Source organism: Hyaena hyaena, unplaced genomic scaffold (assembly GCF_003009895.1).
Source record: "Hyaena hyaena isolate Hyena2069 unplaced genomic scaffold, ASM300989v1 scaffold_591, whole genome shotgun sequence".
NCBI lineage: Eukaryota > Metazoa > Chordata > Mammalia > Carnivora > Hyaenidae > Hyaena > Hyaena hyaena.
Window position 1 is genome coordinate 1,015,727 of NW_024081224.1, and position 14,674 is coordinate 1,030,400.

The 14,674-nt window shown below is 37.1% G+C and overlaps 1 protein-coding gene across 2 annotated transcripts in view; it reads left to right on the top strand.

Moving 5' to 3' along the window:
* EXOC6B (exocyst complex component 6B) overlaps positions 1-14,674 on the top strand; it is a 604,485-nt gene that overhangs the window by 424,413 nt on the left and 165,398 nt on the right. For both annotated transcript variants that reach the window (XM_039256882.1, XM_039256883.1), the window contains exon 19: positions 1,365-1,506. In XM_039256882.1, coding sequence (XP_039112813.1) covers positions 1,365-1,506 — 142 coding nt within the window. The remainder of the gene's footprint in view (positions 1-1,364; positions 1,507-14,674) is intronic.

Below are 14,674 nucleotides of genomic sequence, written 5' to 3' on the forward strand. Positions count from 1 at the left end.
CAGAATACATAAAATAATATGATTTTTACTATATACTTACATATAACTTTATAATAGTATTTTAAAAATTTAGTTGGTGTACCTAGCAACAATAATGGTCGCCTCTAGGGAGAGGAAGAAGATGATTAAGGAGGTCACACAGGGGCTGAAACTATATTTATATTGTTTAGTGGATACATGAGTATTCGTCATATTATTCTGTATACCTTTCTGTATGACTGAAATATTTCATAATTTCAAAATAGAAAGATCCACTGACTAATTTGAGATATCAGACTTTCTGAAACATGTTATCACCAGAATAGATGATAAATAAATTAATGGATAAATATCTGGGGATAAAAGTGGATTTATCTTCTCTGGTTTATAACTTAGATCGGGGACTAAGACGCAAAGTGTTTGGATCCTTTAAAGAAGATAGTAAAATATAAATTTTAATATCAATAATTTAAAAATTAGCTTAGAGGCACTTGGGTGGCTCAGTCAGTTAAGCGTCCGACTTCGGCTTAGGTCATGGTGTCATGGTTTGTGAGTTCAAGCCCTGCGTTGGGCTCCATGCTAACAGCTCAGAGCCTGGAGCCTGCTTAGGATTCTGTGTCTCCCTCTCTCTCTCTGCCCTTTCCTTGCTTGCTCTCTGTTTCTGTCTCTCTCTCTCTGTCTCTCTTCAAAAATAATAAACATTAAAAAACTTACATAAAATTAGCTTACAGTTTATGTTTATAAATCTCATTGTTCATTTTTTAAAAAGATTTTATTTTTTTTTTTTTTTGAGTAATCTCAAAACCCAATGTGGGGCTCAAACTTAACAACCCCAAGAGCAAGAGTCACATGCTTCACCAACTGAGCCTGCCAGGAGCCCCTCAGTGTTCATTTTTTAAGAAAACAAAATTCATCTTTTTAATTATTTTTTTCAGGAAACTTTAATTGTTCTTTGTGTGTGTGTGTGTTAAATCATAGAGCAGTAAACACTTTGGTTTCTAGATAAATTAGGGCATGTTGTTTACATTTGCTTTTAAGAACTGTAATTTTGGAAGGGACTTTTTAAAATGTATTCTGTGGAAAAAATCCTTCTCAGTTTAATGAAAATTTTGAATATTGTTTATCTATTGTTGATTTAGGTAAAAGTGCTTGAATATTAAATAGCTGGGCTTTATGAATTTCAGTTTAATGTTACATAACTGAGGATGATGAAGCTCATTTTAAGATGTTTACCACCAGGTGTTTGTTAATCCAAGATTATTGAATGCCAAGGATATCATGATGGAGAAGACCTTAAAGAAATCCCTGATCGAAAAATGAATTGTTGAATTTGTGTTGGAATGTAATTTTAATCTGTTAACATGATTTGTGCTCTTGTGTTTCAGGGAAAGGTGGCCCAGACAGCATGTATGTCGGCTTGCAAGCATTTAGCCACATCCTTGATGCAGCTGCTGCTGGAAGCAGAAGTTAGACAGCTCACCTTGGGGGCATTGCAGCAGTTCAACTTGGATGTCAGAGAATGTGAACGTGAGTTAGTGAACCATCCCTTCACTTGTTTGTCTTACCTGCATACTTCTGTGAGAACCAAGATGTTGAGGTCTGTGGGGTCTTTGTTCCTGGTGGAGTAGACAAATACAGGAGACCACTTGAAGGATGTCTGTCGTCAAGCTGATTGGAGCACCCGGAGTACCTAGGCCCACATATAGAACAGAGATCTCTGGCCACAAGCAAATTTGCAATCTAGAGGGGGAGATAAGGCAGACATGCATTTAATAGACACCAAACAAAATCTGATTAATGTAAAGACTTCAGAAGAATGCAGTTCCCAACCACTTTTTTTATATTATATTTTAAGGCTATTTTTACATCTTATCTGCAAACTCTTAGTCTAAAAGAAATGTGTGTGCATTCGTGAATCAGAAATCCTTTCTATTGGAGGTAAAAATAGAAAATGTTAGAATGGTCTAAAAAAACCACTGGGTAGGGGAGGGATAAGTAGGTGATAGGGACTAAGAGATTCACACTTCCAGTTATAAAATAAGAAAAGTCACAGAGATGAAAATTAGAGCTTAGGGAGTATAGTCACTAATATTCTAATAACTTTGTATGGTGGCATGGTAATCACACCTGTAGTGAGCATTTTGCATTGCACGCAATTGTCAAATCACTATGTTGTACACCTGAAATGAATATAATATTGTATGTCAGCTATAATTCGATAAAAAAAAGAAAAAAGAAGAAGAGGAGATTCACATTTAAGACAGGAAAAAGAGGCCACTTATTCCTTTTATTAAGGTAATTAAAACCTTTTTAGGAGACTCCTAACAGACTTCCTTGTATGTCTCAGTACAGTTGTACGGTCACCTCCAGCTCTAAAGGAGGTCAGAAGGTTGAGTATCTGGAAAAGGGATAGAGGACCATTGTTAATGGGAAAGTTGATTCATCATGAATCATCCCCTTGGAGTTGAACACAAAATTAGTTCTGGTTAGGAAAAAGAAGGAAGAATAAAGAGTGTTCTGGTATTCATTGTGCTGTCAGTGAGAAAGGAAAATGAACAAAAATGCTATGACAAGTTGAAATTCTTTGATTCTAAGAGAATTGAAATAGTGGAAAATATTAAAAATCTGCTAATGCTTCTTCCCCACCTTTTTATTTTTACTGCTTGTCGATTTCCCTTACTTGACTCTTGATGGCTAGAAATTAAGGTTTTATTGGCTATGCTGTTTTTAATTAATTACTTACTAGATACTTCCAGTTTTGGTCACCACAGAGTAACAGGTTTCAAAGTTACCTTTCTGTTATCAATAACTGTAAAACTGGATAAACTTTATAAAGCAATTCATTTCATGCTTTGGATAGCAGACAGCACAAAGCTGTGATCTTTGAGAAAGGGGAAATGCACAAGATAAACCTGACAATCACTCTTGTTTTCTGTCTGGGGTACTAACCAAACTTCAGCACAGGGAAGTAGTTTCCATATAAAAAGCAGTGTTTTATACTGAAAAAACAAAATAAAATAAAGAATAGAGATCAGCATATAGGGCTGGTGAGGCAGCTGGGATTTGTGGGGCAAAATATGAGAGAACAAGGAGTTGTTTAAAGAAGTAGGTCTAGAAGTCTTCATCGGAGAGCCCTTGAGCCCTTGGTGAAACACTAAGTTGCCATGTGCAGGGTAAAATTCTGTGATGCTTGACAGAGAACAGCCTCTGAGGATCTGTGAGCTTAATAGCAATGCCAGAGGTCCCAGAGTGCTAAGACACATTGGAATTCTGACCAACCAGAGTTGAGAGACCAGCTAATTATCCTGTGCATCCAGTAAGACCCCAAAAAGTTAGACCTTAAGAGTGCTCAATTTCTAGAGTAAGAGCCAATCTTGATCCACCCTAACAAAGCCTAGTTAAATGAGACCTGACAAGATAAAGGTAATCTTCCCATAAAATAATTGCCTGCCAGAACACAACTCGACTGTCTTTGAAGGAAGAGGAACACACACAAAAATTCAGACTCTTAACCACATAGCATTGACAATTGCACAGCAAAAAGCTAATATTTGACATGTAAAGAAACAGGAAAAATGTGACCCATAAGAAGAAAAGACAGGCAATAGAAATAGACCCACTGATAACAGAAATGTTGAAAATAGCAGACAGCGCCTTTAAAAACCTGAATATAAACATATTCAGTACTTTAACTTACAAAATTTTATATTTTGCAGAAACAAAAACTTCTTTTCGTGGAATTTTTTTGGGGAGAAAAGAAAAGAAAAAGAAAATAAAAATCACCATAATCTCATCATTCAGAAACAAATACAATTCCAGGGATTATATTCAGAAATGATAATATCCAGCAACCACAGAACTTTTTCTAGAAATAGTCCACTAGATTCCATGCGTCTGTTTAGCCAAAATTGTCTTACATGCCTCTGCCTTAACCAATTATTTTCTAGGAGGATGAAATCATAATGATTGGCTGGATGAATCAAGATTGTTTTTTGCTAGTTTGTATGAAGTCATCCATTTCTGAGTTTGGAGAAAAGAGTAGACCCTCACTCTATAGAGAGAGAGGAGGAGTAGGCAACCAACCAATGTCATTGGTTCAACAACTAAGTCTGATGAATGATTGGGAAGGACTGCATAACTGGCATTTTGTCAGAGTTAAAAGATAAAGAGGAATGGAGGTGATAAAGCTAACATATATGAGCCTTGAGGAAGAGGAGTGATGGTCTAGGAGAAGCATGGGGGAGGAAGGAAGATGCCCATGTTATGGCCTGATTCTGAAGTACATTTTATGTCAAAGAAGGAGCAACTTCTATTTGAGGGAACTATAGGCAAATTGGTTTCCGTAGCAGAGAGCTAGCTTTCCACTAAGACTCAGAGGCGAAGAGATCGCTTAATGAACGGGTGGAAACAGAGTTTGTGATCCACGCAAAAGTAGTTCCAGGGAGCCGGTACAGTATCTGAATAGCTATTTGATATATTGGTGGTAGCCTTTCAGACTTAGGATCAGCTTGAAGCCAACATTTGTAGGGCATGACAGTACCTCCAATAACTACATTAGCACTGGGATTTTTTCTTCCCATACCATGGAACCACTAAAGTTCATTGATTTAGAGTTTTAATGTTTCATTTCTGATTGTCAGTAATTTGTCTGTCAAGAAACTTTCCATGGACATTTATTTTACTTTAGAAGAAAGAATTCTATTCTATGTCTTGTGCTATACCATCCCCCTAATTCTTTTTTTTCTTTAGATGCTCAGTGGTCTATAAAAAATCTTAAAGAAATGATACATAAAATTCAAGTAACTATACAGAGGCGTATAAAAGCAGCCCCAAATGACAAGATAATTAACACTTACATCTTTCTACCCAGTGGTGTGTGCATGTGGTATTTTCTCTATTGTCTGTGAGTCCTTGGAAGAACTGTATAGGTCCTGAAAGAAATCAAACTCTGGACAAGGTAGAATGTGAATGTATCTGGAGTGTTTGACTCTGAGGCCTGGGCTGCCAGTTTCTTAGGTCCCAAGTAAAAGAAGAATTGTATGCATTGCATGAGACTGAGATATTCAGCTAGTATAGTAGAGTCATTAAGAACATAGGTTTCAGAGTCAGCTCAACCAAAGGGATTCAAGTCACCACTTCTATTTAGCATGAGCATCTGTAAGTTATTTAACCTCTCACAGCCCCATTTATGAAATAGGAGTAATAATAGTAACTAATATTACAGGGATGGGGTCAGAATTAAATAAGAGAATGCATGAAAGGGTTTATTTCATGGCTGGCAAACACTATGCATTAAATAGTGGCTTCTTCTGTTATCATTAGCAGTAGCAGCAAAAGCTGCAGCAGTCAGTAAATATCCAGAACTCTCAGAAGGTCTTTTGCAGGCCACTCAAACCTTTGCCTATAGTATGTGCATTAGGTAGGTTTGAAGATGTCCTTTAATTTGGTATAAGAAATTCATTTTTGTTTTTGGTAGTTGTCTGTGAAACTTCTGTCGTTGTCCTGAAACATCTGATCCAGAACTGGTGGTTTTCTAATTTTCAGCTTGAGGCTCTGGTAAGATATCAATTAGTCAGCTCAGCTGTTGACTAGAAATAGTAAGTATGCTAGGGTACCAGTATCTAAAAGGAATGTTGTTGTTACATAATTCTTCCTGACAGGACACTAAACCAAATCCATTTGAAGTGGAGTCTATTAGAAGTTTAGGAGGTATGAAGAAAATATTCCTTTCCCTTTCAAAATTGACAGTGACTTGATATTTTTGCTTTGTATGGATTTCATCTTATACCTCCATATATTTGTGTGTCTTATATTTGGTTTTAGATGTTGGAGCACTGGATCCTAGCAGAGAAACTAGATTTGAAATACTAGCAACTCTTGAGAGCCTACTACTTTACCTCTTTAACCAAACTTGGGCTCTATATCATTCATGCACTTCTTAGTGAGTCTGTGTCTGGATTTGGAATCTCTTAAGCTTTCTCTTTGTGCACTCTGAATGAAGAGGTCTAGGTTCATAGTCAAGCTCAACTACTTATTTACAGCATTAATTTAGTAATATTTCACTTATTCAACAAATATATATGGAGACCCTTCTCCGTGCAGAGTACCATGCTGGAGGCTGGAGATGAAATGGGAAACAGTGGATTTTAAGTAGGAGAGTGACTTGATTAGATTTGTATTTCTATTATTTTCTGTTTTATTTTATTTTATTATTTTTTGGTTAGATTTGTGTTTTTAAAAGGGACTCTGCAATTAATCAGGAACCTTTGAGACCAGTAATAAGCCTGCATCAGGATAGAGATGTATGATAGAGATGAGTTGAGAGTCTCAACCTATTTCTGCACAATAATTCAACTTATGGAAATGAATGAATCAGCTCATTTAACCTCCTTAAGTTCATCAGTAAACTGGAAGTACTAATCCCTGCCCTATTTTTCTCACAGTATTGTTAGGAAGTGAAATGAGATAATACATATGAAGTCACTTACAAACATCCGTGGAAATTTTATATATTACTTAATCATTTCTTTACTCCTGTACTTTTATGTGTGTTTTTTTCTTTTCTTTCCCACTTCCACTGTTATATGGTTTATAGTATTAAATGTTTTCAGTTTTTAGTTATCTACTCAGGTCGCTAAATTATTCAAAAGATTGATATATTAAAAGTATAATATAATTAACCTAAATCCAGGGCACATTTGCTTGCAAAGAGATGCAGCAGAAATGGAATCTTTTAAAATTTAGAGGAATCCATTTTCCAGGATCCATCAGTCTTTTGCATGGAATAAACTGGGTCCTTAAACAAGAAAATAAGAGAGGATGCACCTTGCCAAATTCTCTCAGTTCTTTGACAGTTGAGTTAATTTAGCCTTGGTTTACTATTTTGGGAAGGGCTCCAAAGTCTTCCACTTCACCATTCTTACCATTATAACCCTCACTTTACAAGTGAGGAAGCCAATGTGGATGATCTGCCTAAACTTGGGATTTTGGAAAACAACTTCAGAGTAAATCCATGATCTCACTGAGCCAACTGTGATAGAACATAATGGCAGAACGTCATTTGTCACTTAACCCTCCATAAGTTCCCACTCTAACTGAAAGATCAGATAGTTTTCTGCATCTCTAAAGAATTAGCTTTGGCTCCCAGGCGCCTGCATGGCTCAGCTTAGGTTCAGCTCATGATCTCACAGTTCATGAATTCAAGCCCAGGGTCGGGCTCTGTGCTGGCAGCTTAGAGCCTGGAACCTGCTTAAGTTTCTGTGTCTCCCTCTCTCTCTGCCCCTTATCCCTCTCTTTCTCTCAAAAATACATAATCATTAAAAAGAATTAGTTTTAGCTCAAAAGGTCAAGTAGTTCCTAAAAAGTTGTAACATTTTAGTGTCTTTGTGTATATTCACCAAAATAAATGGCTTTGAGTCCCTGTGTGGTTTATAAGCTCAGGTGTGTTTTAGCTAATGGTGGTCAGGCAAACCTTTATAGGCTTGCTTATGATTTTGCCACTAGGGCTTCAGAACTAAAGAATCTTCATAAAGTGATCTCTGTGAACCTTAAATATAAGGCCCAAACAACTACGAGTTGGGATAAATGTACTCACTTGTTTTGATTCTCTGCACTACTTGAGCCCACCTATCCTTGCTTCCAATTCAATATAGTTAATTATCTACCTTCAGTCACTCACGTATGAACCTCTCTTAGGGTATTAGTCATTCCTTTACCTATCTCTTCTTGATATGAGGGAGAGACAACAGAGTCTCAGGACCCTGGTGAGAAACATAAGGAAAGCATATGTGACAGATCCCCACTATATCATTCTTCTTTTGCGGCCTTTGAAGTTTATATTATATGAACGCAGCTCTGGCCCTTAAATAACATCTAAGCCAGTGTTAAACCCAAATCTGCATCAGCCAACCAAGCAAACTGTTAAAATAACTGCTAGCTAGTACATTCAAGCAAGCCTCTCCAGTGAGATGCCCTATAGTAATTAATTTGTCAGTCAAGATTATGTTTAGTCGTCCTTGAATAAGTAATGCAAATGCATATCCATACAGTTTTTCCCAAGATTCCCTAGAAAACTCTTACCTTTCCTTCTAGATATAATTTTTTTCTTCTTTACCTTTATTTTGCATATCTCCCTTTGAGCCCATGTCTATTTAGATCTGAGTCACAAGACAAGATTCAATATGGGATGGGACGTAGCAGAGCAGACTGCTCCTCTTCTCTGGCAAGGAGGATACAATGGAAAGCATTCTGGAGAATGGGAGGGATCAACGTTCCCCAATTTCTTGCAGGACTCTTGTATTTACCAAGGAAATATGGTGAGACTATGAAGATATCTGGAATATCAGTACATAACTTGAAAGATCAACTTATGCACTTCATTTTCAACTCACTCAGCTATCTAGCTGCAGATAGAGGGGAAGTACTGCAATAGCCTCACGATGGTTCTGTTTTCTTGGATTTTTGAGCTCTACATTCTACTAGGGATCAGAGTTTGCCCCATTTTCTTGTTTGCCCAGTGTCATTAAAAGCTTTCGCATGACTCATAGTCTTCAATTTCTTTAAATTGCTCAGTGGCAGCACAACCTAGTCCTCCAAAGCATCACCCTCAGTGAGAACTTGTTCCTTGATGACTTAAGGTAATACCTTAATTATGAGCTTGGCTGCCACATTCCTCAGACTGTTGACTTCCTGAGAAACCATGGGAGGTCTCAGCGTCCTTTTCCCTGCCATAACCTGCTAACCAATTTCAAATATTCTACTTTCTCTCCAAAGTCTTTTTGTTTGCCAGCTTGATCCCTAACGATCTGTCTTAATTAAGATTATGTTTATTTGCAAGGAACAGAAATCTCTTCAAACCAGTTCAAGAATAGAGGAAAGCTTATTTTAAATATATCCATTTCATGGGATCCAAGAAAAAGGTAAACAGTGAATCCGTTAGGTTAGGGATTCTGTTTGCCCTAATTGTTCCTGTCTCTTTAGCACCTAGCACAGTGCCTGACATATAGTACTTGCTTACTATTTATTGAATGAATAAAAATGATTCAGTTAGCAACTGCTTCCATTTCTAGAGCTCTTTTGTCAGCTCTAAGGGGGGGAGGGAGTATAAGTAGGAAGTAGCTCGGATGGATATCATAGCACGACAGCCTGGGATATAGTTGGAATCCTAAGGAATATTCTCTTAGGAGGATATAGAACTGGCAAGGCAATGATTAGGAACTTTAGTACACATATCCTACCACCAACTTCTATGGATTATAGAGTCATTTTTACCACCAACAATAAATTACCAATGTATAAGCCATGTGACACATAATGATTAAACGGTAGGTGATAGATTGGTCTTTGCAGCCTGGATCTTCATTTTGGTAGTCTGGGTATACTTAACTCCCTTAGTTTCTTAATTTGTAAAATGAAATTACAAGTGGTGTAACTCATAGACTTGGTATTATGATTAAGTAATTACTCATAGTAAATGCTCAATTAGCTACTATCCTCATTGTCACTGTTGTCATTATCATTAGAAAGAGTAGTAGACTGGAAGTCAGAAAACTTGTATTATAACCTCACCGCTGCCACCAACTAGGTGTATAGTCTTGGGAATTCCTTAAACCTGTTTGGGCTTGACGCTTCTCATTCATAAAATGAGAACATTGGGCTACATGATTTCTAAATTTCCATTTAGTTTAAGGATAGCATTATTTATTATGAGAGGAAAGGTCTGTGGATATTTTTATGTCTATAGAGAGTTTTGGTAAGGATTAAATGAGATAATGCATATGAAATGATTTAAAGATCCCACATACAGAAATATTTGTAAGCATTAATAAGTATTAAATGTTTATTAGACTTTTCATTATTAGTTATGTACAATGCCATGTTCCCCAGGGGACTTAGAGTATATGGAAGCAGAGAGCAGACTTTGAGTGATTGTTGTCAGGGACTCTTATAAATTCATTGACCATTGGAATAGGTCAATAAATGTTTCCTCAAAGGCATGTTCTGTATAATCCTTTAAGGCAGGATTGTCTCAGAGTCTGCTTTATACTGTTTACCTTTGAATAACATGGGCTTTGGAAGAAGTCAAGCTATATAGTCTAGACCTAAAGCACTGCAGTAACCTGTAGAGATGTCAGTGTGGTCGTGGGTCAGATCAGAGTTGCCATGATGAAACATGTTAGTTAAGCAGTCGTGAATTTCAGAAGACACTAAAGAGTATGAACACCTCTCTTGGAAACTCAGTTATTGGGACATGAGTTCTGGTAGAAATAGATTTAAGGAAGAGAAGTTGGCTCTCTACAGAATTAAATGAATCTTGGAAATGTTAAATCATTGTAGCAAATGGCACCATTTCTTAAGGGATTCTTGTGAAAAGTTTAGAATTTACTTCCTTTCCAATTCAAGTATATTTTTTATACTTTATGTAAAGGACACTTTTCAGATTGTATCTTAAGCATTTGGTACCTCTTCAAATCGTAAAAGGAGAGCCATCCTAAGAATGTAAGGTTTGAGGAGAGACAAAAGGAAGAAATTTGAGTCTAGTTAAGTTTTAAATCTGATCTCTCTGGGTTATATTAAAATAACAGATCCTTCTTTTCATATGGCCTGTATAGTGCTCGAAGATGCAAAAGTCCCACGGGTAGACTCTTAAATGACATTTTGTGGGTTTCAGTATCATTAATTTCAGATCCCTTAGCTTCTATCTTCAACCTCATCTTTCTGAATTATAATTTTAAAACAAGCTTTTGCTTTCTGCTCTCTTCCATCTGAGAAACATTAAGGTAAGAAGATTGATGAGAGACCTTGAATTCATATCCAGAAAAATAAACTTGTTTTTTATAATTTGCAGCACTGTGTGCATGTGAAAATCTAAGGATAATTAGTCATTCATGCTTTTAATATGATGGAAACAATAAATCGTCCCATGAAGCAAACTCCATGGCTAATGAATTTCATCTTTTGGTTGATTGACTGGCTAATGGAATCAGAAAAATATTTTCTATCTCTTCTTTACAGTAATGCTTTCATTCTCTATTGGTAGTATATAGGAATTTGGGTAGCCAGTCTTAACAGAGTGTATTTTTGTGTATTCATTTTATCGTTTGTTTTCCCCTTTTCTCAGTTTCATTTTCTATTCCTATTTCTAATTCTCATTTTGATTCAGTATCTTCAGTGAAACTTACAGATTTGCAGGGGAAGATTCATTAATTTGGCCATTGTGTACACACACAGTAATCAAGAGTTCATTCTCTGCATTCTTTGTTTTCTCTGCAAGACCTGGAACACTGTGAATATTTTATACAAGTCAGATTTAAAACCCGAGTACTTGGGTTGAAAATAGAGGCCATAGTCTGGTATCATTTTCTCAGGTATACAAATAATGTATTACACAAAAGTTTCTTTGGAAACTTAGGGATTGTATGGCTTTGTCCCTCCCCTACTCCCAGTTCCCTACCAGTTCTTCTTAATGCAGGATTGAGCTTGGATTTTCAAGATCTAAAGTGATGTGGGAAGAGCACACACTGCAGATATCTTCCTTCTAGCCAGAATAGGCAGTACAAAAGCCATGCTTTGTTTGCTGTTGTTTTCCCATGACTATAAAGCTTGTCATGCTAGGTGCTGTGCTATTATGATGTGCCTCTCTGCTGTGGAGTACCCAGACAGTCTTCCCTGCCATTAAAATGGCAATGTCACTTCTCTTTGACTGTGGATGATGGACCCTGTACCCTCTGAGAGGACTCTTGTCAGACATGGGTCAGTGAGTAGTGCCCGCTCAGCAGTTATTTTGGCTTGTGGGCTGAAGTTCCTTGAATTCCAGAAGATAAGGAAGTCATTGTCTCCCTGAGCCCATTGCCAGACACCTGGTCATTTGATAGTAGGTGCTGCCAACCTGAGCAGCGAGGGCAGGCGACCTGCTCTTCCTCCCCATGGCCTCAGATGCCATCCTTGTCAAGCAAATGGAGATGGATCCTGCTGCCCTAACCTTGTCATACATCACTGTCAGCCCTGCTACTGGTGTCCAGGGATTGGCCAACATAGACAAAGTATTTTTCTGGTCCCAAATATTACCTTGGGTTGCTTGTGGGGCTTAACGGTGATGAGGGAATACAAAGGAACTGCTACATGAGGGATCATAATTTCAAATTAAGGTTCTCTTTCTGTGGCAAACTCTCCCAGTACCCAAAGTTCTGTCTGACTGTTTGGAAAATGTGGTACTTGTCCCATCTCTAAATAAGGACAGTGACTGATTCCTCTTTGAAGTTGTTTAGATTTTTCTTCCTGGTTTTATTTCGAGGGATATTTTGGGGGGTGTAGGGGTGGTGGCTGAGAGATTTACCTTGAACAGCTGGTAGTTTCCAAATGGCTGTTTTCCTGCTTCATGGCTTTAGAAAGGAGAACACCAGATTTTTTTTTTTATTTAAGTGATATTCCAAACTTGGTGTTCCTTCCCTCTTTCTCTACATTTTCCATTTTAGCTGTTTCAGATCTTATTCCTCATTTGTTTTTCTCAACTTTAAGACCTTATACACTTTGGAAATTTCAGGGCCCAGAAAGATTAGGAAATGCCATTTCAAAGAAGGAAAATAATAAAATTATATTGTGGTTATTACTATTTTCCTGTCACTTGACCCTAGTTCCAGACTTGGTAAAACAGGTTTTCTTGCAGTAAAACGAGTATATCATAGCAATTTCTTACTCTCCAAAGCCTTTTTACTGTTTCTTCATTAGGAAGTTAGAAAGACAATTATTTCAAATTTTCATGAGTCCCCAGGATTTGCTTTAAAACACCCAGAAGCATTTCTAGGGAGAAATGAGCCAGTAGAAATAATAGCTCATCTTAATTATTGCAAACCTGAGGCCTCACCATTAGCCCCAGAGTAGCTTAGGGGCATCTCTTTCTGTTATAACAGCTAGCTCCAAAGATCACCTCAGCTGAAACTTACTTTATTTCTTTAGCATTGCTGCCTCCTCCTCCCATCAAGCCATTTGTACATCCCTTTCACTCACGTGGGCCCAAATCTTAATGCTTGTAGTAAGTCAGAGTCTCCCGAGAATATCTGATGCATTCACTGCTCTTGCTTATTGCCACATGTTTACACTGGGGCATTTTATACATTTCATATTTTCTTTGGCCCTCACTTCGTGTCTTTGGGGCTGAGGCCAGTAAACTGTTGATTTTAATTGGGCCGTTTTTTAGAGTGTAAACCAGGAAGGCATATTAAATGCTATGTTTATTTAAAAATTATTTTAATTGTTGAAAGTTGACAGGCTTCTACTCAGGTGTACGAGGAGTTCCCATAACATTCTAATCCATCTACTGGCTTTAGGCAGAACATACCATATACATCTTGAAAAACTGATGAAAGTTCTAATTTTTATAAGACATTTTCAAAGAAAAAAATTCTATGTCTTTCAATCATTACATACTCTAGCATTTCAGCATTTAACAAATTCTGGTTTGAGTTCATCTATCACGTCTACTTTTAGCATCACAAATTGTAAAAATTTATCCTTTCTCTCTTTCTCTGTTTTATCTATTGTTGGGTTTGTGTGTGTGTGTGTGTGTGTGTGTGTGTGTGTGTGTGTGTGAATGGGAGAGAGAAAGGGAGAGAGAGAGAAGTTGAGGAGACTTGAACTTCTCCAGAAGATCACCTTAGCATTTTCAATTTTTATATTTCTAAGATTGGAATTTAGAAAATAGTAGGAAAATATCATTGCCAACACTTCCATTTAGAAAAGCTAAACATTTCCAGTGAGTCAATGTATAGAATTTGTAAGTTTTGTCTATAAATTTCTGTTGATCTATATTTTACTTCTATTTTCCACCCCTTTCCTGGGAAGAGAAGGTTGTGTGGTAGGGTCACTGATGGGATAACATACCCACAGGTAAACTGAGGCCTGTGTCTTTGTCTGTGCTTGCTCACTAAGTATCTGTGGATAATACACTAATCTCTTTAAAATCTTTTTACTTATTTATTATATGGGAATTATTTGAATTAGGATCTCCAATTGAACTACATGGGTAGGAGTTAGCCACTCAAGTGGATGAGGGAGGTTTAGAATGATATTCTAAATAGTAAGGCAGGTGTTTGTATAAATTCTGGGAAGAAATTTTTAAAAGCATGGCATATTAGGGAACTAAAACTAGTTCATTATGACTGGAGAATAGGGTGAAGTGAAGGGAGGTAGCCATGAGGAGATGCTGAAAATGTAATCCTGGTTAGGTGCTTGAAATATCGAGAAGTTATACTTGATTCTAGGTATGTAGGGAGCTGGTCATATGTTTTATGTATGAGAATGAAATGGTCATTTTCTGCTTTAGGAAAGTCACTGTGGCAAAACTGTGAAAAATGCAAGCCTGAATTCAAAAACTTTAGTTAGGAGTAGGGTTCCCAGATAAAAAACAGGACACTCAGTTAAATGTGAATTTCAGATAAACAGTGAATAATTTTATATAATGCTGCATGATACGTGCAAATGTCAGGCAAGAGAAGGGCTGAATAAGTGTCGCTTTACTAAGAAGGAATCCAAAGTAAATTTTCGAGAGAGTACTTTTAGTGAAAGTAGGAGTGGTAGAAACCAGACTGCAGAGAATTCAGGAATGAGCGGAAGATAAAGAAGTTAAATCCGTGCTTGTAAATCGCTCTTTCGGAAATGGAGTTTGAAAGAGAAGAAAGCAGAGGTTGTTTATTTTATC